Here is a 21,079-nt window from a genome sequence, read left to right on the forward strand (position 1 = left end):
TTTTACCAGTACTTCCTCTATGAGAGAAAGAGAGAAAGAGAGAGAGAGAGAGAGAGAGAGAGAGAGAGAGAGAGAGAGAGAAGGAGGGGGGAGAACAAACAACAAACAGAATTAGGGGTTGAACATTTACTTTGGATTTGACTGAAGTCTGGGCGGGGAAGGCACATCCCCATTTTCCTGTCCCCCAGGGTCCCAAAGCAATGGCATGAATCTTAATTTTAGTTAAAAGAATCTTTGATGAAGCCTAAGGATAAGAAACAATTTGTCAAAGAAATTGGCTCAGAGATTTAAACCCTGAAACTCTGTTATATACTGATTGCACGACCGTCACCACTCTGAGACTCAGATATAAAGATAATATTAAATTTCATTCAAAAGTTGATTTGAGAGCTAAAGTATATAAAATGCTTAGCACTGTGGCAACCTTATAACACATATGTAATAAATGCTAATTTCTTAGTGAGAAGGCCCTCCCCCACAGCCCCAAACTCCCCAAAGACCCCAGTTTGCTTGGCTAGTCCAACTCCATGACAGGCATAATTATTAGTATTCTCATTAATAACTCAAGTATGGGTATTAAAAACTATACTGTCATTGATATCTATCTCCAAGGAATAATTCTTCCCTATCTAAATATGGCACCACAAAGTACATGTGTTACTAATGAACACTGTAAATGTAGCTGGTCCAGCTTGAGATATGTCTCAAGTATGAAAGAAATCCACACTCAGTTTGAGGGCTTAGTGAAAAAAAAAAACCTGATTCTATTTTGAAATAATATCTTTAAATGCACCAAAATAAATTGACAGTATTATTAAAATTATTTTTACTTGTTAAGCTTTACTTAAGGTGGCTGTTGAAAAAAATTTAAAATATACACGTGACTTGCATTGTGTTTTGATCAGATGGTGATTTTCCTAACAGTTAGTAGTAGTAATATTTGCCCCGTTTTCAAGAGGAAATTAAAATGAGGCCTTATCAGGTGGAGTTACTGGCCCAACTGGTAAGCATCAGTTGGAAGTTGTGGCTGGTTCTTCTTCAAAGTCTGTGTTTTCTCTCATGCTTCCTGCTGAGCACCTGAGAGAACACAAATACAAGAGCCAGATGTAAGAGCCCTGGGAGGACCTTCCAGAAATTTCCAGTAGAGCAAGTTGTACAAGTCATGGTCAGGTGATAGAACAGCCCACGCTCATGCTATCTGGCTCATGAATCATGAACTCATTTCTGGTTGTGCTTGTTTGCTGACAGTTCGCATTATCATACGACTTCACTAGGATGGAAAATAAAAACAAGGCAGGCATGCCGTCTTGTAGAGATGACTGCGTTCTCAGAGCCTGAGCCATCCCTAAGCATGTTGACTTTACACGTATAATGAGCTCCATTCAAGTCCCTGCCCTAGAGTGAGCATCCAAACTGCTGTTTCCTATAGTGAGGCAAGGGATGAGAACAGGTGTGAGATTGTGACAAGACTCCTGCCTGGGGCGGGGCCAGCAAAGGCAAGAGAAAAACCTGTGTGTCTCGGGATAAAGAAACCCCATCTCCTGACTTAGGGGCGGGGTTAGCAGTGTATCCACTCTCCTGTCTGTATCAGTTCACATTTCCAAGGCAGCATTGGCCCCAGGGGTCTGGCTGGAGGGGTTCTTAGCCTGTTGGCATCACTTATGCTGGTATCGAAGAGGCTCAAGGTTTAGGAGTCCCAAGCTTTTCAAATGCCCCCCCTCAGATCCTCCCTGCTGTACCATCAGGGCCTTCTGAGCCAGCCAGCCTGATGCCCTCTCCTTCCCAGCAGACTCAGAGCCTAAAAGGATCTAGTTTACTCTTGTGCAAGGGTAGTTTGGTTCCTGTCTCTCCACTCCCCAACTCCCCCTAAGCACCCAGAGTGCCGGAGACAGACTTTGAAGGCCCTGAAGCCTGGGTTGTAGACCAGCTCTGTGCCTGCCTGCTTGTGAGCGCTGAAATGGCTATTTCCTTATTGTGAAGCAAAGACCGAGAAGAGTGACTTGTCTCAGAAAATGTTAAGTGTGACGATGCGTGTAAAGCTCATGTTGTATGAAACGTGCATGAGTGTTTCTTGCTGTTTATTTGTTCACAAGTCAATACCACAGTGTGGGGTTCCAGAAGCTGTAATTTGTCTGCCTGTCACTGTTTTTTTGTTGTTGTTGTTTTGTTTTGTTTTTTTGCTCAGGAGAGGGAGCTGGAACTGGTCAAGGCCATGGGTTGTAATTCTACCTCAAAGTGCCCAGCGTACCTTTGTCACTGCCACTGGACTGCCTGGCATGCTAATTTCCCTTCCCCTCCTCCCTTTACTCAACCCATTATGCCACCTCCTCTCAAGGGTCACTCAGGAGTGTCGCAGGAGTTAGTAAGTAAGGGGTGTTTATTCACGCCTGACGGAATAGTCCTTGAAAGAAACTGTTGTTTGTTAGGCTCATGTTGACACCTGTTTCCTGAGGCAGGTGGCAGGGGCCCGGGCTATTCAGACTGCCACAGGTTCACATGTTCCTGGTTACCTTGTACCTGGCCATACTGAGATTGTTGCTTTTCTGCCAGCTCCTATCAAACTTCCAAAAATGAACAGTTCAGAGATGCTGGCTGGAAATGCTCCGAGCTTTTACAGCAGTAAAATGAATAAATAAATAAATAAATAAATAAAAATAAAAATCAAGAGCTTGCAAGTGCTGAATACATGTTATTTCAGTGGCTCCACAGAGAAGCCATCCAGGGTGGTAAGAAAAATAGAGCAAAGAAAGACATTTGACGCATGCCCTGACCTTCGTCTCACAACTCCGTGTCTGCCTTGGGAAATTACAGACAAACGCAAAGATCCATTTCTCCAACCATGTCTCAAATAAGATATTTTTTTTCCTTAAAGTTATTCCTTCCTCCCACCTACCTTCCTAAAATAAATATTTCCTGTGTCAATCCCAGATGCTCCTGTTAGCCCCTCCCTGCCATGGAAAGGCCCCGGTTCTTTGGAAAAATCCTCCTCCCTGCCTTGGCTGGCTGGGTGTTTTTCCTGCCTGGATGTAACCTTGTGGCAAGTGTCTTCCACACTATGCACTATCTCCTCATACTGAGGACTGTCTTGCTCCTGGGCTCTAAATACATAAGCTCAGCTTGAGCCACATGCCCTCTGATGTGAACACAGCTCTTCAATCCGAGGGCCATGCATTGTGTGCTTGCTTTGCAACTTTCCTCTGCTTAGTGATAGAGCTGAGATTTGAACTCAGGTCCCTGTAAGCCACACTTGCCTTCCTGATGTCTTAGAAGCTTTCTCCTATGTCTGCCTAGGCTGGCTTCTAGACACGGAGCCTGTGGCGCCTCTAAAACAAGCACAGGCATGGTGGGTGTGTGTCTGTGTGTTGCTTCAGCAGCGGCCTCTGGCTCTCTCTCACAAGCTCATCATTACTTTATAGGGAATGCTGTTCCTGCACAGGAGCCCGCTGAGGTCACATGGCAACCTGAAACCCTCCAACTGCCTGGTAGATGGTCGTATGCAAGTGAAGCTGTCGGGGTTTGGGCTGTGGGAGTTCAAGCACGGCTGCACATATAGGACCTACAGCCAGAGGGCCTCAGACCACTCAGGTAGCCACTGGCACGGAGCTGTGGGCAATGTGGTCAGAGGGTGTCTTGTCTACGTTTGCCTCATGGGGCTGCCTTGCATGGGAACCAATGGGTACTTTCCCCTTTCCAGCTTATGGAATGCAGTTGTTCAGGTCACAGGTCATCTGTGGAGAGTGAGAAAATAAATCACTATACGGTGGCATGAAGCTATAGGCAAGGCAGGTTCTCAACCCATGGGTCGCGACCCCTTTGGCAAACCTCTGTCTTCAAAAATACTTACATTATGATTCATAACAGTAGCAAAGTTACAATAATGAAGCAGCAATGAAAATAATTTTATGGCAGGGGGTCAGCACAGCACGAGGAGCTGTATTAAAGGGTCTCGGCACTAGGAGGGTTGAGAACCGTGGGTGTAAGGCCTGGGTTAGGAGACTGGCTCACGTTTTGCCTTACCTGGGCCATTAAAGCCATCCTAGCTCTTCTCAGTCTCATCCGATGTTCTCAGTACAGATGGTCAGACCTGGCAGGATGTCCTAGTTAGGGTTACCATTGCTGTGAGGAAACTCCATGACCAAAAGCAAGTTGGAGGAGAAAGGGTTGACCTGGCTTACACTTCTACACCGCTGTTCATCATCAAAGGAAGTCAGGACAGGAACACAAACAGGGCAGGAACCTGGAGTCAGGAGCTGATGCGGAGGCTAAGGGAGGAGTGCTGGTTTGCCCCCCCATGGCTTGCTCAGTGTACTTTCTCATAGCATCCAGGACCACCAGCCGGGGGTGACCCCACCCACAATGGACTGGGCCCTCTATCGTCAACTGCTAATTAAGAAAACGCCCTGCAGCCAAGTCCTATGGAGGCGATTTTTTCTCAGTTGAGGTCCCCTCCTTTCAGATGACTCTAGCCTGGATCAAGTGACTAAAACTAACTAGCACACAGGGTTTTAAAAGCCGACTGAATCCAGGAGTATGCCGTCTCCTAGGTAAGACATTACATTTTTTTCTTACATGACCCCTTTTCACTCAAAAAAAGTTTTTATACAACTCTAGATGTATAGTTAATATACAGTAGGCAAACAAATTAAACATTTATGATAAAAAATCAAATAGAAATTTATTTTAACCAATTGTTTGGTTTGCACATAAGTTTATCATTTAATAAACAGGAGCCATCTACTGTGCCATGGTACTGGGTAAACTGCGACAAACTTGTTTGAGAGCCATCCTCGGTTATTTCCTCCCCAGTCCTTCGTGTGGATGTTGCAAAGTTCCCCAGGTGGACACTCAGGGCCAGTCTCTCAGGATGCTCTGCTCTCGTGTTTATCCGGAAACATAAAAGAGGTTAGAGGTAGCCCTCCCTTAAAATGGCACCCCACTGTCTTACAGAACTCTACTGGACAGCCCCAGAGCTGCTGCGCCTGCAGGAGCTTCCGTGGTCTGGCACCCCACAGGGAGATGTTTACAGCTTTGCTGTTGTCCTGAGGGACTTGATCCACCAGCAGGCCTATGGGCCCTTTGATGACCTTGAGGAGGCTCCAGAGGGTAAAGCTGCTCCCTGGAAAGGGAGTTGGGTGTGTGTGAGGGGGGGGAGGCGGGGGAGGGGGTGGTAGGAAACAAGAGATGATGAGGTGGACAATAGTCAGAATCTCTCTCTCTCTCTCTCTCTCTCTCTCTCTCTCTCTCTCTCTCTCTCTCTCTCTCTCTCTCTCTCTCTCTCTCTCACACACACACACACACACACACACACGCTCACTCAAATTGTCCAAAGAACAACAACTAAAAAGACTGGTGTTTAGGCTGCCATCCCCCCATGATGACTTTCAAAGCCGGAAGCTTCTGTGAGTGTGGGCAGTTTCTTTTAAACCATGCTCCAGTTCTACCCGGAAACTGGAATTTACAGTGTCTACATTTTAATGCCTAAAATATATTCTGAAACAATTCCTTAAAAGTGTACTTCAAGCAATTGTGTTTTACGCCTGAACTAAAGCTATTTAAAGTGAACACTTTAAATTTAAACAAAACTCAAGGTCTAGGCAGGCAGGCACTCCTGAATTTGGAGCCAAGCCATTTCACACATGCCCCGGCTGAGTCCACACAGAAACCACCTGGATCCCGCCACTCACGTGTGCTCTTGCCACTGCAGTCAACGTGCTTCTCTCTGTAGCAACTTCGGGCTGGTCACGTGGGCCGGTGTCTCCATGATAATGTAGCCAGGAAAAAGGGGGCGTGTGCTTGGATTATAGACAAATAGGCACAGATAGGTTTGCTTTTCATGGTTTTCTTCAAATAAGCCTCGCTCCCTGTGCGCAGCCGCCCAGCGGTTCTCAAACTCTAGTGGGTGCCGGAATAACCTAGAAGCTTGCTGAAACACAAGAGTTGCTGCTCTCCCAACTCTGCCTCACGATTCTGGCTCAGTAGGTCTGGAGGGAGGGCCTGAGGGTGTACACTTCCATCAGAGTCCCTGCAAAGACACATTGAGAGGACCAGTTTTGGGCCAGCAGCTAGAGTAGCAGCCGGAACCTTCAAGAGTTGTTTCAAGCCCCTCTCCAAATCTGTTCTTCTGGAAATACGGAAACAGGCCCAGAAGTATTTACTCAACCTCCCTCCCCCCCAAGGCCAAAGACAAAGAATGACTGCCTAAAATTAGCTAATACACTGTAGAAATGATGGGATGGAAATATCAGGCGCATGTTGCTAGGTAACAAGTCCACATCCCAGAGGTAATGTCAAGGCCCGTTATCTGATGAACTCTCAAGGAACTCCTTAGCGCTAAACCCAGGACTAGCAGAAAACACATTGCTATCTTCCATCTCTGCTTCCTGTCATGTTTTAGTTTTACTCTGAGATGTAAAACAAAATTGCTTAAAAGTGTACCTTTTCGGTATTAAAAATGTAACTTAAAGCCCTAGTTCACATACAATGTTGATTTGGTTTGGAGTTCTGAGAGGGAGTCTCATTACGCTACTCTGGCTGGCCTGGGCCTCGCTGTGTAGATCGGGCTGCCCTCCTCATGGCTTGGATTTCGAGAGGGTACCACCACCCAGCTACGTGTAGTTTGTAACCTATATTTTGTGTTATGTTATATTAGCCTTTACCTTATTTAGGCTGCCTTAGTTTCTTCTGGCTCAGTATCTCATCTTGGGTGCCACACTGTGTTTGGTTGTTTTCCTGTTGCACCACTAGCACAAATCCTCTGTCCCCGCTTATAACCTTGGCACTATTGAGGAGTACTGATCAGATTTTTTTTTTGACATGTGTATGATCTGTTGTCTACACCTATGTGTGTTTGCCTGTGTATTTGTGCACATGTGTGTATGGGTGCACGTGCATGTGTAAGACTGGGGTTGTCCTCTGTACCTCTCCAACCTATACATCAAGGCAGGGTCTCTTGCTGAAATCAAAGCTTGCCTTTCTATCCATCCAGACGAGCTGGCTCGCTTGGGAAAGTCCCTTTGCAAGTGTTGGGATTGTAGGCAGGCCACCACAGCCATCAGGCATCCTTGGGGATTCATGGCGCGTACTTTAGCCAAGGAACCATCCCCCAGGCTGCTGGCCAGATATTGTGTAGATCGCTTCTCATTTTCTCTTTTTCTCATGGATAGTCTGGGGTTGCTGTGTTGACCTAATTTGTCACTTTTGTCATATTGCCAATTCTTAATGATGTAACTGTGAACACAGCTGTCAAAGCTGATGCTGACTTCGGTCATCTGGATCCTCGTTGCTATCTCCACTATGGAGAGTTCTTGATTTTATCCTTCCATATTATGCATAGGCCGATTAAATCAAGAATCACTGCAGATATTACATAGAATTCCCTGTGATGGGTTTATCTACTTGATTCCATGCATCTGTGTCTTCAATTGTAAGGACTCATGGAACATTGCTCCTTAATGTGGCTGCTCAAATGTTTGCATTTCCGGCTGGTGGCATGGACTCTGAACTGCTCCTGTGTTTTGTTTCACTTTTGAGCGCTTTTCTACTTACTGTACCACAGATGCCATAGGCTTGTCTTGCACATCCTCACTCAGCACGGCACATCCCATACTCAGTACAAGGAGCAGGCCGTTCTCCAAGCAGCCCTGGCTTCTTTCTTTGGATGGGGAAACTCGGACAGTAAGCATGCATTATGCTACTGCAGCGTTGTTGCTTCCAGCCCCTCTTTGGTAGATGGGGGCGTAGATATGTGTAGTGGGCCATATGCGCACCTGTGAGACACAGGCATGCACCTGCATCACAGTAAGCTAGGCGTGAGTTCAAAACGGCATGGCCAGCTTGACCTCATCACGACTGTCTTTCCCTCTGGTCTGTTGCTCATCTGTAACCTCCGTCTCCAGTGGTGTGAACCTGACTGCCAGCTGCTGTCTGTATACTTATTTGTTCAGGCATGAAGACATGTGTGTGTGTGTGTGTGTGTGTGTGTGTGTGTGTGTGTGTGTGTGTGTGTGTAACGGTTTTAAACTTGTTACCAGGACCCCACAAGAAGCAACTGTAACATAGTAACCATGAATGGAAGACCCGTGAGTAGTTCCCTTTGTCTTCTTGCTCTATTTCAGGCATTTTGTGGGCTCTTCGCCCTGCTTTAGGGAAGTCACTCTCTCTCACACACACAGCACAGTTAGAGCCTTTCCTTATGGCCTGAACACCATTTCCAGCTTGTCTCATGTCCTGGTTGACTTTCTTAAAGCAATGCTTTTATTCCTTAAACTTAGCTGTACAATGGATTTACCTACATGTTATCAAATATTCGGTGCCCATGTGACCACCATTACACAGTCGAACAAAAGGAGACACCTATTCCCTCTATATTTACCCACTCAACCCTCTCCAAAACTCTCAGCCATATCCAGACTATAATTTTGCTTTTCTAGACCTCGTTACCGGATCATGAACATAAGCACCCTTTTCACACTGAAATGCGTTCAGTGTGCATTTATATTGTTGCCACACAGTATTTTTTTGGGTGGGGGCATTCTTTGTATAGCCTTGGCTATCCTGGAGACTAGGCTGGCCTTGAACTACAGCCATCCTCCTGCCTCTGCCTCCGCTAGTGCTGGGATTACAGGTGGGTGCCACCATGCCCAGCTGCAACATAGTGGTTTTATATCAAAATATGAATGCACTACTCTCAAAATATTTTCCATTCTAAAAGGTGGGAATGGAATACTAACATTGGCTGCTAGAAGCCAATGGAAAAGTGAAATAAAGCAGGCTTATAAAGGCAGACAGACAGGGAGACAGTGGCATTTATTTATTAAAACCACTTTAGTGAAGCCCTGGATAAAACATTGCATGGAACACACTTTGGAGAGTTGTGCACCAAAAGCCTCTCCATTTGTAAGGTCCCCTACAGAAGCTCAATTTTAAAGTCTTGGCTTGGAAACTGAAGGGTCAGAGGTTGTATCTACATTTCTACTGGACTCTTTTTAATTTCTAAAAGGATCTAGAACATTGATGCATATATCTACATTGTCCTGGAGTTCAAATATATTGTTTAACTTTATTTTCAAATTGGAGAACAGCAGGACCACTTAGACAGGTGTGTGCCAAGCAGCAAACTGCCTGGGTTGTTTATCCAAGCCCCAAATGGATTTCAGAGATCATCAGGCGCATCAGAGAGCCCCGGGGACCAGTTCCACTTCGCCCATCCCTGTCAGAAGATAAAGGCAACGGACGGATTGTAGTCCTGGTGAGGGCGTGTTGGGATGAGTCTCCAGAGCAAAGGCCCACCTTTCCTTACATCAGGAAGATGTTACAAGAAGCCAGTCCCAGAGGGTAAGTTACATGTGCAGTAGATTCTTCCCTCTAGTCATGTAGGCACTGGGAACTGAGAAATTCATGGCTGAGACAGGTTCTGTACGGCTCTCCTCTCTTCCCTTCCCTCTCCTTCCACTTCTTCCCTTCTATTCCATTCCTTTCCTTCCCTCCACCTTCCTTCTGCACCCCTCTTCTTCTGCCTCTCTTACTCATCTTCCCGTCCACCCCTCCCTCCTTCTGTCATCATGTAAGCACTTAGTGTTCACCATGTGCTGAAGACTCTTCTACATGCTAAGGAGGAACAGCTGAGTCCTCCACTGTCCCACATGCCAAGGAGGAGCGGCGGAGTCCTCCACTGTTCCACATGCCAAGGAGGAGCAGTGGAGTCCTCCACTGTTCCACATGCCAAGGAGGAGCGGCGGAGTCCTCCACTGTCCCACATGCCAAGGAGGAGCGGTGAAGTCCTCCACTGTCCCACATGCTAAGGAGGAGCGGCGGAGTCCTCCACTGTTCTCCATGCTAAGCAGGAGCGATGGAGTACTTGTTTATTTTGTGAATCAGACATTAGTAATCCCGCTGCCCACTGGGCCCGTTCAGTCTTCTCTCATCAGTCAAAGCTCTTTTTCCCAGGCTGCTTTGATACTGCCTTAGTATCTTTTTCAAACTTTTACTCTAAGGATCATAATGAATAGTTTGGTGTTGGGCCACAGGACAAAAAACATTCGCTAGAGTTAAATTATCATGAATTTGTTTTATTCTATAGTGCCGAGGATCAAATCTAGGGCCATGTGTGCTAGCAAGGGGGTACTAGTGAGCCAACCTCCAGCCTTATTGTTGCTGACCGACTTCATGTTAAGTCTACCTTTCAAACCCTTTTTCCAATAGCAGGTTCCTACATATCAGGGTGATATTACCATTTAAAAAGTATTTATTTATGTGGATGTGTGTCAGCAGGGGCCACAGATTAGTGTCAGAGTCCATGGAACTGGTGTTATAGGCAGTTGTAAGCTGCCTTGTCCGTGCTGGAAACAAGAGCAGACAGTGCTACTAACCACTGAGCCATCTCTCCAGCCCAAAGATAGTGTCTCTTTTTTTTTTAAAGGCACATTGGTACTGTGTAGCTCTGCCTAGCTTGGAACCCCTGATGTGGTGCAAGTAGGTATTGAACTCACAGAAGTCTGCCTGCCTTTACCTGCCCAGTATTAGGATTAAAGGTGTGTGTCTCCACTCCTGGCCTGATACTATAATTTTTTAAAACATTGAATGTTTAATTTCACAGAGGTAACTTGAGGAGGCTGAAGGAGCTCAGGACTGAAGGTTTCTACTTCTAACTTGCCAATTTAACTTAGCATTCTTAACATAACAGCCTGTGTTCTTCTCCAATGATAACAGTTCCTTCCTTCCTTCCTCCCTCCCTCCCTCCCTCCCTCCCTCCCTCCCTCCCTCCCTTCCCCCCCCCCCTCCTCCTTCTCCTCCTCTTTCTTTTTGAGACAGGGTTTCTCTGTGTAACCTTGCCTGTCCTGGACTCACTTTGTAGACCAGGGTGACCTCGAACTCACAGAGATTCTGCCTCTCAGAGTGCTGGGATTACAGGCTTGTGCCACTACACCCAGCAGCTAATTGCTAGTTTTTTTAATTGCTAATTTTTATATTATTTTAACCACTATTTGAAACAAAATATGATGCTTCAAAATATGTCAACTTTGTGGAACCATTAAACCAAGCCAGTTCACAGAACGCCTCTTGGGTTTGTAGATATGTCCTTGACTTTCCTCAGACAGTACGGTCCCAACATCAGGACAACGTATTTCCTATCGTAGTCTTATCCATCTCGTCGAGAGGTGAGGAATCTAGGTGATTTCTCAGGGATGTTTCTGGAATGCAGTCCTATGGAATCTAGAAAAGATCCATTTTGGGCAATCTAAGAAATGCCCCGTCCTGCGATCTGTACTTTTTCACTTGGTTGTGACCATGGCAAGGAGCATGCTGGGAAGTGGGGAAGAGCCATCAAAGGCCACTGTCAAACATCTGCTGGCCACAAGACTCACACCTAGGCAGTTAATACACATTAGCTCCAGGAATCCCCAGAAAACCACTAGATAGAAGCAAGCTACATTTCTCAGACTAGTAAACCGAGGAGTAATAAAGGGCTTTCAGCTCAGGCCATGAATTCTTTGCTGTGGCAGGCAGCCCTTTAGGTTAAGAAGTATCCTCCTGGGATATGTGATTGGGAGATGCCTATCCACTGTGGTCCTATGGCTCCCGGAAGAGAGTGCTCACACCTGCTTTCTTTTAAAGCCGGGTGAGCATCTTGGATAGCGTGATGGGCAAGCTGGAAATGTACGCCAATCACCTGGAGGAAGTGGTGGACGAGCGGACCTTCCAGCTGGTGGCAGAGAAAAGAAAGGTGGAAAAACTCCTGTCCACCATGTTGCCAAGGTATTCGGGAGCAACGGAGGGCAGGCCAAAACCAGGGAGAAGCGCTTCGCCGTCTTAGCGGATATTTCCATTGTTCTTTTTCTAAGAGAATATCAAGCACCGTAAAAGGGGGAGGGCGGGAGAGAGGGCGGGAGGGCGGGAAGGAGGGGAGATTGTTTATTCGTGCAAAAGTTGGCCAATTTATTCACCTTTTGATGAAAGGACAGGCAAACTTCCCCAAACCACAGTGCAGTTTATGTGGAAGGTGGTGAGTGCAGTAATAGGATGTAACCACTAGATGGCAGGCTAGCTTCATGTCTGGCCACTAACGCACCACCATTGCTCCCATCAAGCTAAAAACCTTTCAGCTTTGGTTCTTTTTCCACCTGTGTGTGTTCTCAGAACACTAGATAGAAGCATGTGCTATAGGCGTTCTTGTACATTTGTATGCCACACAGAGTGGAAGCAGAGAATATTTTATTTATTTTCTATATTTATTTTGAGATAGGGTCTCAATATGTAACCCTGGCTGCCCTCATACTTACTGTGTAAACAAACAAGGCTATCTTTGAACTAAGGGAGATCTACCTGACTCTACCTCCTGAGTGTTGGGATTAATGATGTGTTCCATCATATCTATTTAGAGCAGTGGTTCTCAACCTGTGGGTTGCAAGCCCTTTGGCAAACTTCTATCTCTAGAAGTATTTATATTACGATTCATAACAGTAGCAAAATAACAGTTACAAAGTAGCAAAACACTTACGGTTGTGCATCATCACAACACCAGGAACTGTAGGAAAGGGCTGCAGCATCAGGAAGATTAAGAACAACTGGTCTAGAGCCCAGGGGATAAGAGAACAGCTGGTTGAAGTAAAAATGTTGGCTTGTGGACTGGTGAGTGGCTGCAGTCACTTTCACACTGCACACCATGTATGCCTTTACCACCAAACTCTAGACGCAACAGAAAGGAACAAGATGCTTTTAGTGAGAAACTGTTTTTAATGACGTCATTTATGTGACCTGCCCCTGACCTCCACCCTCTCCTGCAGTTTATAGTCATCACCTAAAATACCTTTCTAGAGAAAGTGCAAGTGAATAAATGCATGCCACAAAATCCCTCTATATGACAAATTTAATGAGTAAAAGCCTAGCCCGCCAAAGACAAAGGCCTGCAGAGGGTCGACCTTGCCAAGAGCTGTGGAGGCGGGAAAAAGCCTGAGTTTATTCAGATCTCTCCTCTCTCTGATTTCAGCTTCGTTGGAGAACAGCTAATAGCCGGAAAGTCTGTAGAGCCGGAACATTTTGAGTCTGTCACCATCTTTTTCTCTGACATTGTGGGATTCACAAAGCTGTGCTCTCTCAGCTCCCCCCTGCAAGTTGTGAAGCTCCTCAATGACCTGTACAGTTTGTTTGATCACACAATTCAAACCCACGATGTGTACAAGGTGAGCGGTGACATATACAGACTCCTTACCCACGATGTGTACAGGGTGAGTGGTGACATATACAGACTCCTTATCTACAATGTGTACAAGGTGAGCGGTGACATATGCGGTGACATATACAGACTCCTTACCCACGATGTGTACAGGGTGAACAGTGACATATACAGACTCCTTACCCACGATGTATACAAGGTGAGCGGTGATGTATACAGACTTTTTATCTGCTACCTCCAGGCTGACTGAGAATAGACACACCTTAGTCCATATCAATCCTTGGCATACATTTAATATTTTATCTGTCTGTCTTCTTGGGAAAGGCCTTAATTAGTCTCAAATGCTCATGCTTGTTCAGAGTTGCTGTGTGGTGGCTATAGATGGCTCAGTCAGTAAAGTGATGGTCCTGCAAGCTGAACGACTTGAATTTGACTCACAGAATTATTTTAAAAAAAGCAGGGTTTCGTGGTCCATAATCCTCAGCTCTGAGGAGGCAGAGTCAGGTAGATTGCTGGGGTTCACAGCCAGCCATCTTAATTGTTGAGTTCCAGACCAGTGAGAGACCCTGACTCAAAATCTAAGGTGGACAGTGCCTGAAGAACGATAACTGAGGTTTCCTCTGGCCTCCATCTACATGAACACACACACACACACATGCACACATACATGTGCACACACATGCACACACACGTACATACATGCACACGTGTGCATGCACACACACATGCGCCTGTGCACACACACACACTCCACTGCTATAAACACCCTTTTCTTCCACCCATTACTTTAATCTCACAGTAAACATGTTTGTAAGGAGCACTGGCCAGCACTGGATGTGTGCCCTTCTTTAGATCCGCCGTGGATCCTGCTTTTGTTGGAATGATGCTAGGAATCCTGGGTGAAGACAGACTCCTCAAACTTAGACGATCAGGCTGGGGATAGAGGGGAGACGGCAGTTATACCCTGAGTAGTGCTACTCAAGGTGGCAGGCATGTAAACATGGTCCCCAGAGTGAGAGGGACGAGGACAGCACAGTGGTGGTGATGTGGCTTTGTGTGTTACGGTGACAATGTTGCTCTCTGAGCTGTTAGACCTCTCTGTGGAGAGGGTCAGGCCACAGTTAGGGGAGCACCCTGTGCCTGTGCCCTCACAATCCCACTAGGCAGCCACAACTGTACCACCTTACCCATGACCACAGAACTCTGCCCACATCCTGGGACAGGCAGGGTATGGGGGTGTCGCGAGCAGAGAGTTTACACTCAGAATCCGGAACAAAAGAGTCAGGCCAAGAGCAAGTGGTACGATTTAGCAAGAGAGGTTTATTAGCAATACAAAGGCAACTACAACAAAAGGCAGCGGCTAAGGCTCCAAGGCCAAGCCACCAATACCATTTCATTACACTCTTAAAACTATCTTAATTCTAATAGGAGTAGCATTTAGCATCTTATAATATCAATGTTCTGGGAGCTTATGCCATTAGGGTATACGACCTGATATCGCGAAGTTCTGCCGAACAGGTACGCTGCTGCGACTTGAATCGGTTCTCGGGTTGTTATCTGACAGCATGTCTGTCTGCTCCGTCCTGGGGGGGGGGGGAGCGCCCCGTTGGCTGGCAGCATTTCAAGTGATCATGGTGGCAGAGAGAGAGAGAGCTAGCGAGCGAAGAGAGCTGGCTGCTTCTTCTCAGGGTTTTTATACTTACTTTTACCTTACCCTCTCTAATTCACACATCTAGCTTTCTGCGGCACTCTTATCACCAACTTGCAGTCCTGGCTGCTCCTAGGTCAGAACTTACTACTAAGGTTTTATCTATCACTCACACATCTGGTCAGACGTCAGCTTTTTGGGCTGTCAGCTATTTTCTACGCTGGGCTTTGAAACAAGCCCTGACATGTAGCTGCTTCCTACACTGGGCTTTGAAACAAGCCCTGACATGTTTATTACAGGGGGACAGTGTGGCCATATCTCTGAGTGATGGACACTCAGCGGGTTCCCCTAATGTTCTCCACAAATGACAACTGTTCAAGGATGGCACGGAGAGCCTTTAAGAGCTGGTCCCTGCTTCTGCTCTGCCTAGGACCATGTCCCCTGGAATCTCCTCCTAGCTTTCTCTCCCCAGGGGCATTTGGCATGGGTGGTTATTATACCTGCTCTCTGTGTTGATGAATTTTGTTCTCAGGAGGGGAAAAGTCCTTGAGCCAGGCTAGACTTGTTGGGCAGTGCCTTTTGTAATTTTGGGGGCAGCAGAAGAGACGTGTTCCCACCACCTGATGAACACCGTGCCTTTCCACACCATCCCTGGGTTCTACTAAATACAACCGTGTCTGCAAAAGGCTGAAGCCTTGGGCTTCTAGGCATCAGTTACTTCTGTGCCAATAAGGACTCTGGACTCTGGCTTATTAGGGGGGCTGATAGGGAGGAGCAGAGGTCAATGATACAAATGTGTAGATATGTGTGGCTGACTGAGTTAAATGGTGTGTAGACATTATGTCATAGGAGGACGTTTGGCTTGGCTAATATGAACTCCACTTGAGGGGTCCATGTAGGCTCTGTTTCTTAACAATTAAACTTTATTATACAACCCAACTAGCTTACACAAGAGGGAAAAAAGGTTAAAGGGAAAAAAGAGTGAACCTTCCGGTATCCGTTCCACGGGACGGGTCCTTAAGTGTCTCTGGCCACGTGTTGGTCCAGTCTGTTCGCTGATCAACGTGCGCTCAAGCCGGGTTTGACCCTGCAGTAGCTCTCTCCTCCCCGCCTGCCTGTGAAGGGCGGTCTCCTTCTCCCATTGAGGGTCCATTAGAAAGACAATAGTCCAGGTGGAGTCCCCAGGTCTGCTTTCTGAATTCCAGGCCCAGGATGGCTCCACTCAGTCTATCACAGGGTATCCATGGGGTGCCCAAGGGTAAAGCCCTCCAAGATTGCTTTTACCTGTGACAAAGCTTACAGTCTTTCCCACAGGTCCACACGATCCTTCTGGATTTACCTGGCTTGTATGTGGCTGCTTGTCTAACTCCTTCTGAGTGTGGACCAGGGAAATGTGGTACCAGGGTTATCACGTCTCTGAGGGGCAAGCAGTGCCTATGGGGAGCAGGAATGGCTTGTGAGAGAAATGGGACAAGGACAGACACTTGAAGAAATGCTGGGCTTGGGTGGAGTGGAGATTGGCAAGAGTCACGCTTTGGACGGTGAGGCCTCAGGAGAGGGACTGGGAATGTGGAGGTCTTGTTGTCTGAGCCCATTTTCTCCTCTGTTCAGTGCCTCTCTCTCTGGAAACCTATGAGTGCTCGGCTGTGTCTTCCAGGTTGAAACCATTGGAGATGCGTACATGGTGGCCAGTGGGCTCCCCATCCGCAACGGAGCTCAACACGCAGAGGAGATTGCCACCATGTCCTTGTGTTTACTCAGCGCCACCACCCACTTCCAGATCGGGCACATGCCTGAGGAGAGACTCAAGCTGCGGATAGGCCTCCACACAGGTAGACATGGTCACTGGATGGCTATAGTGCCAGGGGGCCACAGAATGCACATATGTTTCCAGTCAGTTGATCTGCGTGGTGCAAGTAAGGGTACGCAGAAAGTCTGAGATGTTTTTAAAAACCGAGGCAGGCACAGTGCGGGAGCCATGCTGGGCTACGCCCCGATATCCTTCCTTATGGTGTTCCTTCAATATATTGGCTTTTGTCAGATGGGCTAATGACTTGCAGATAAATGATCCTAGCTTGTCCTAATATTCTTTTATTATTTTTTTGAAAAAACATATTGATGGATTCTTGCAACCCAGATGATGTTGGCGTGCCTCAGTCTCCCTGAAGATACAGGATCATGTCTTGATACCTAGTCCCTCCGCCCCTACATAAATTATGTAGCCGTGGTCCTACCATCCAGCCGAAAACAAACCCATTCTCCAGTCATACTGTGAAGCATGGCTCCAAGGGGACACTTAAAGAAATACTTGAGTTAACTTCCTCTAGGGACTTGATGGCCCATGTGGAGCCCAGCCTTGGGGAATGCAGGCAGTTAGACCATTAGACCATCCCACTGTTTTCTCCTCAGGTCCTGTGGTGGCCGGTGTGGTGGGGATCACCATGCCCAGGTACTGTCTTTTTGGAGACACTGTGAACATGGCATCCAGGATGGAAAGTAGCAGTCTGCGTGAGTATCATCTGCATGGCTAGCACAGCACAACAGTCCCCTGAGTTCTCCATCCACTCCCTGTCCCTCTCTCCCTCCTTCCCTCTTTCCCTTTCTCCTCCTCTCTGTGTGTATGTGTGTGCATGCGTGTGTGTGTATATATGTATGTGTATGTGAGTGTGTGTGTATATATGTATGTATATGTGCATGTATACATGTGTGTGCATGTGTGTGTGTGTATATATGTATGTGTATGTGAGTGTGTGTGTATATATGTATGTATATGTGCATGTATACATGTGTGTGCATGTGTGTGTGTGTGTGTGTGTGTGTGTAGAGGGCATATGGCAGGTATTTCTCTCCTGCTCTCCACCTTAGTTTTTTGAACCAGGCTCTCACTGAAGCTCAAGTTTCCTGACCAATGAGGCTGTGTGGCTCCTGAGTTCTCAGAATTCCCCTGTCTCCACTTCCCAACACTTGTGTTACAGATGCTTTGTACCCAGCTTTTACATGGGTGCTGGGGACCTGAACTCAGGCCCTCATACTTGCAGAACTAGCATTTCAACCCATCGAGCCATCCCTTCACCTTTCTTCCCATTCTTTTTTAAATCTCCATTTCTTTTTCTTTTTTAATCAGGTCATTTATTTCCTTCAAATCCTGATCACTGCTTCTTCTCCATCCTCTCTTCCCAGTTCCCCCCTCTTTCCCCTCCCCGTCCTCCCCTCTCCCTCCTCCCTTATTCCATCCCCCTCCCCCTCCCCCCTCATCCTCTTCTCATCAGAAAAGGAGAGGACTCCCATGGATATCAACCAGCCTTGGCATATCAAGGTGCAGCAAGACTAGGCTCATCTTTTTCTATTGAAGCTAAACAAGGCAGCCCAGTCAGGGGAAAGGGACACAGAGGCAGGCGATGGAGTCAGACACAGCCCCTGCTCCTGCTCTAGGATCCCACATGAGGACCCAGCTGTGTAACTATTATACATGTGCAGAGGACCGAGGCCCATGTAGTACTTGAAGTTTTGGCTAGAGCAGTAAGACAACTGAAGGAGATCAAGGAGAGGCAAACTGGAAAGAAAGAAGTCAAAGTATTGTTATTTGCATATGATATGACAGCATATATACATATGCAAATCATATGCAAAAGTGACCCCAAAAATTCTACCAGGGAACTCCAATAGCTGAAAAACACATTCAGCAAAGTGGCCAAATACAAAATTTACAAAAAACAAACAAAAAACAAAAACAAAAAACAAACAAATAGTAGCCTTTCTACAGACAAACCATAAAATGGGCTGAGAAAGAAATTAGAGAAACAATACCCTTCATAATAGCCACAAATAATATAAAATAGCTTGCTGTAACTCTAACCAAGCAAGTGAAGACCTGTATGACAAGAGATTCAAATATTTGAAGAAATAAATTGAAGAAGATATCAGAAGATGGAAAGATTTCCCATGCTTATGAATCAGTAGGATTAACATAGTAAGAATGGCCATCCCACCAATTTCTTCCTGCCCTTAACAGACCTATACATAACAGAAGCATATAATCACAAAGCAAAGATTAGAAAATATTTTCTTTTCTGTAGGGCCAGACAGTAAATATTTTAGGTTATAGGGGTCATATAATCTCACTTGCAGCTACTTAATTCTGATGTATTTCAAGAGTAGTTCTAGAAACATGTTCTAGGAACAGCAGGATCAAGTTTCAATAAAACTTTATTTGCAAACACAGATAGTGTGCAGGCTATCCTGTGAGTAGTGGTGCTTCCATCTCTGATGTAGAGTGTGTTCCTGGTGGTGCAGAGAAAATCTATGACTAGGGCTGTAGGGGGCACCATACTCTTGTAATTTTATTGCACCAGTGATTGCTTGAGGTATATATGCTATTTCTCAGTTGAAACATGGAAAAGTAATTCCTTGGTGCTTTAAGTTTATTTTGAATGCACTGATTTCTCCCAGTGTATAAACACACACACACACACACACACACGGCTACTTCATTGCCCAAGTTAACCAACCAACTTTAAAACACATATTTAAGCCTGTCATCTTGTAAGGATGCATGTTTAGGCAGGCTCCAAATCTGCTTCCACTTGCACCTTTGGTTATGGTAACTTTTTCAGTAGCGTGTCTTCCGTCCATCCTAGGAAGATGGAGAAGCCCAGTGATCTTCCATTCATGGAGACTTTCAACTTGTAGAACAAGCTGCTACTCTGTGTTCCTGAACCAAATACCAGTATGAGCGCACAAGTAACTTACCACTGCCTGGGTGGTTGAGGGTCTCAACCTACGTGCCCCAGACACTGGGTATTATTTGTGCTTTAAATTTATTTATTTATTTGTTTATGTGTTTGTTTGTCTGTCTTCTGTCTGTTTATCTAACTGTCTATCTATCTATCTGGCATCTACCTGTCTATCTGAAAAGGGTCTGACTAGATCCCAGGATAGCTTGGAACTCACAATGTAGTAAAAGCTGGTCTTGAACTCCCATCTCTGCTTCCCACGGACTGGGTTACGATATACCCAGCTATGTGCTTTGTTTCATGAGAAATTCTGGAGAACAAGGAATGCGAGTCATGTTGGTCCCTTCTCCAAAGAAGCCCCCATCCACCGACTCCCCCAGTGACAAGTCGGTAACTAGGCCATGCCTGATTTCTGGCAGCTCTCCGGATTCATGTTTCTCAGAGCACCGCAGACGCCCTTCTAGCAGCAGGGGGGTACCATCTGCAAAAGAGAGGCACCATTTCAGTCAAGGTAAGGCTTTTCTTCACCTCCTCAGTTTGTGTCCTTGATAGACATATTGGAGAATTGGGGGAGATGAGTGAATCTCCACATGGAGATGCAAGGAGGCTCCTGGGCATGGGCTCTCTCTCTCTGAACATGTTCATGGCTGCTGGATCTGCCCCGTCAGGAGATGGCTCAGGTGATTAGATATAGGTTTCCAATAGAAATGCCTTCGCTCTCACTCCTTAGTGGGCTATCTTTTCTGCTACCAAAGAGTCTTTCAGCTTCCACTTGAGCACAAAGCCATAGTGAATACAACCCTCTTTTCCTCTGTGTCTCTTCCCCTTGGGACCAACAGATAGAGAGGACAGGACTCCATTGGTTGACCTTAGTGACGCTAGGACCTCATCTCTATGTCATACAAAGTGTTCTTAGTGTTTCCTCTGCCTCCTTCCTCCCAGCCCATTGCTGACATGGTTGGATGATACATTCTACTTACCGGCCTCAGGCTTCCCTTTCCTGGGATGGGGGGCAGGGGAGGGTAGGAGAACAGATGCTCCCCTGGAGATGGGCTCAGTAGCATCTTAGAGATGGGCACACAGCAGCAGTGGTGGTCACCACGACACCGGCTGTCTGGGTAGGGGTGGAAACCTAGGAAAAAGTGAACATGGAAGGGTTTAGGTTGTAGCTCAGTAAGCAAGTGCTTGCCTAGCAAGTGTGAGGGCCTAGGTTCATTCCCTAGTACTGCCAAAGATTGTGAGGGAATGGCAGTATTCTTTCCCCAGTACTGCCAAAGATGAGGACATTGGGAAAGAAGTGAGAGAGAAGAAAGTGACATCAACTCCCTGGTGCCAGGGCACTATATCCCTCCAGCAGGTGGAAAGGGGACCTGTTGGAGAGCAGCATTGTAGAACCTTCTTGGGATGATGCCCCTCCTTATTGATGGCTTGACTGGAGGACTTAGTTGTACATATGGAAAGTGGGCGTGGTGGTAAGGCTAAGCATTCAGATTCGGTGTACACAAGTATGTAAGGTAGTTTCCTTGG

At 46.4% G+C, this 21,079-nt stretch overlaps 1 protein-coding gene across 1 annotated transcript in view; it reads left to right on the forward strand.

The window, feature by feature from the left end:
- Positions 1 to 21,079, forward strand: part of LOC311592066 (guanylate cyclase 2G-like) — a 46,240-nt gene that overhangs the window by 21,768 nt on the left and 3,393 nt on the right. The window contains exons 13-20 of the mRNA XM_084772022.1: positions 3,417 to 3,585; positions 4,948 to 5,103; positions 9,156 to 9,333; positions 11,614 to 11,754; positions 12,986 to 13,178; positions 16,477 to 16,651; positions 17,229 to 17,327; positions 19,972 to 20,063. Coding sequence (XP_084628148.1) covers positions 3,417 to 3,585; positions 4,948 to 5,103; positions 9,156 to 9,333; positions 11,614 to 11,754; positions 12,986 to 13,178; positions 16,477 to 16,651; positions 17,229 to 17,327; positions 19,972 to 20,063 — 1,203 coding nt within the window. The remainder of the gene's footprint in view (positions 1 to 3,416; positions 3,586 to 4,947; positions 5,104 to 9,155; positions 9,334 to 11,613; positions 11,755 to 12,985; positions 13,179 to 16,476; positions 16,652 to 17,228; positions 17,328 to 19,971; positions 20,064 to 21,079) is intronic.

The sequence above is a fragment of the Acomys minous genome (assembly GCF_964271855.1).
Source record: "Acomys minous genome assembly, chromosome: 2".
In the NCBI taxonomy this organism is placed as follows: Eukaryota; Metazoa; Chordata; class Mammalia; order Rodentia; family Muridae; genus Acomys; species Acomys minous.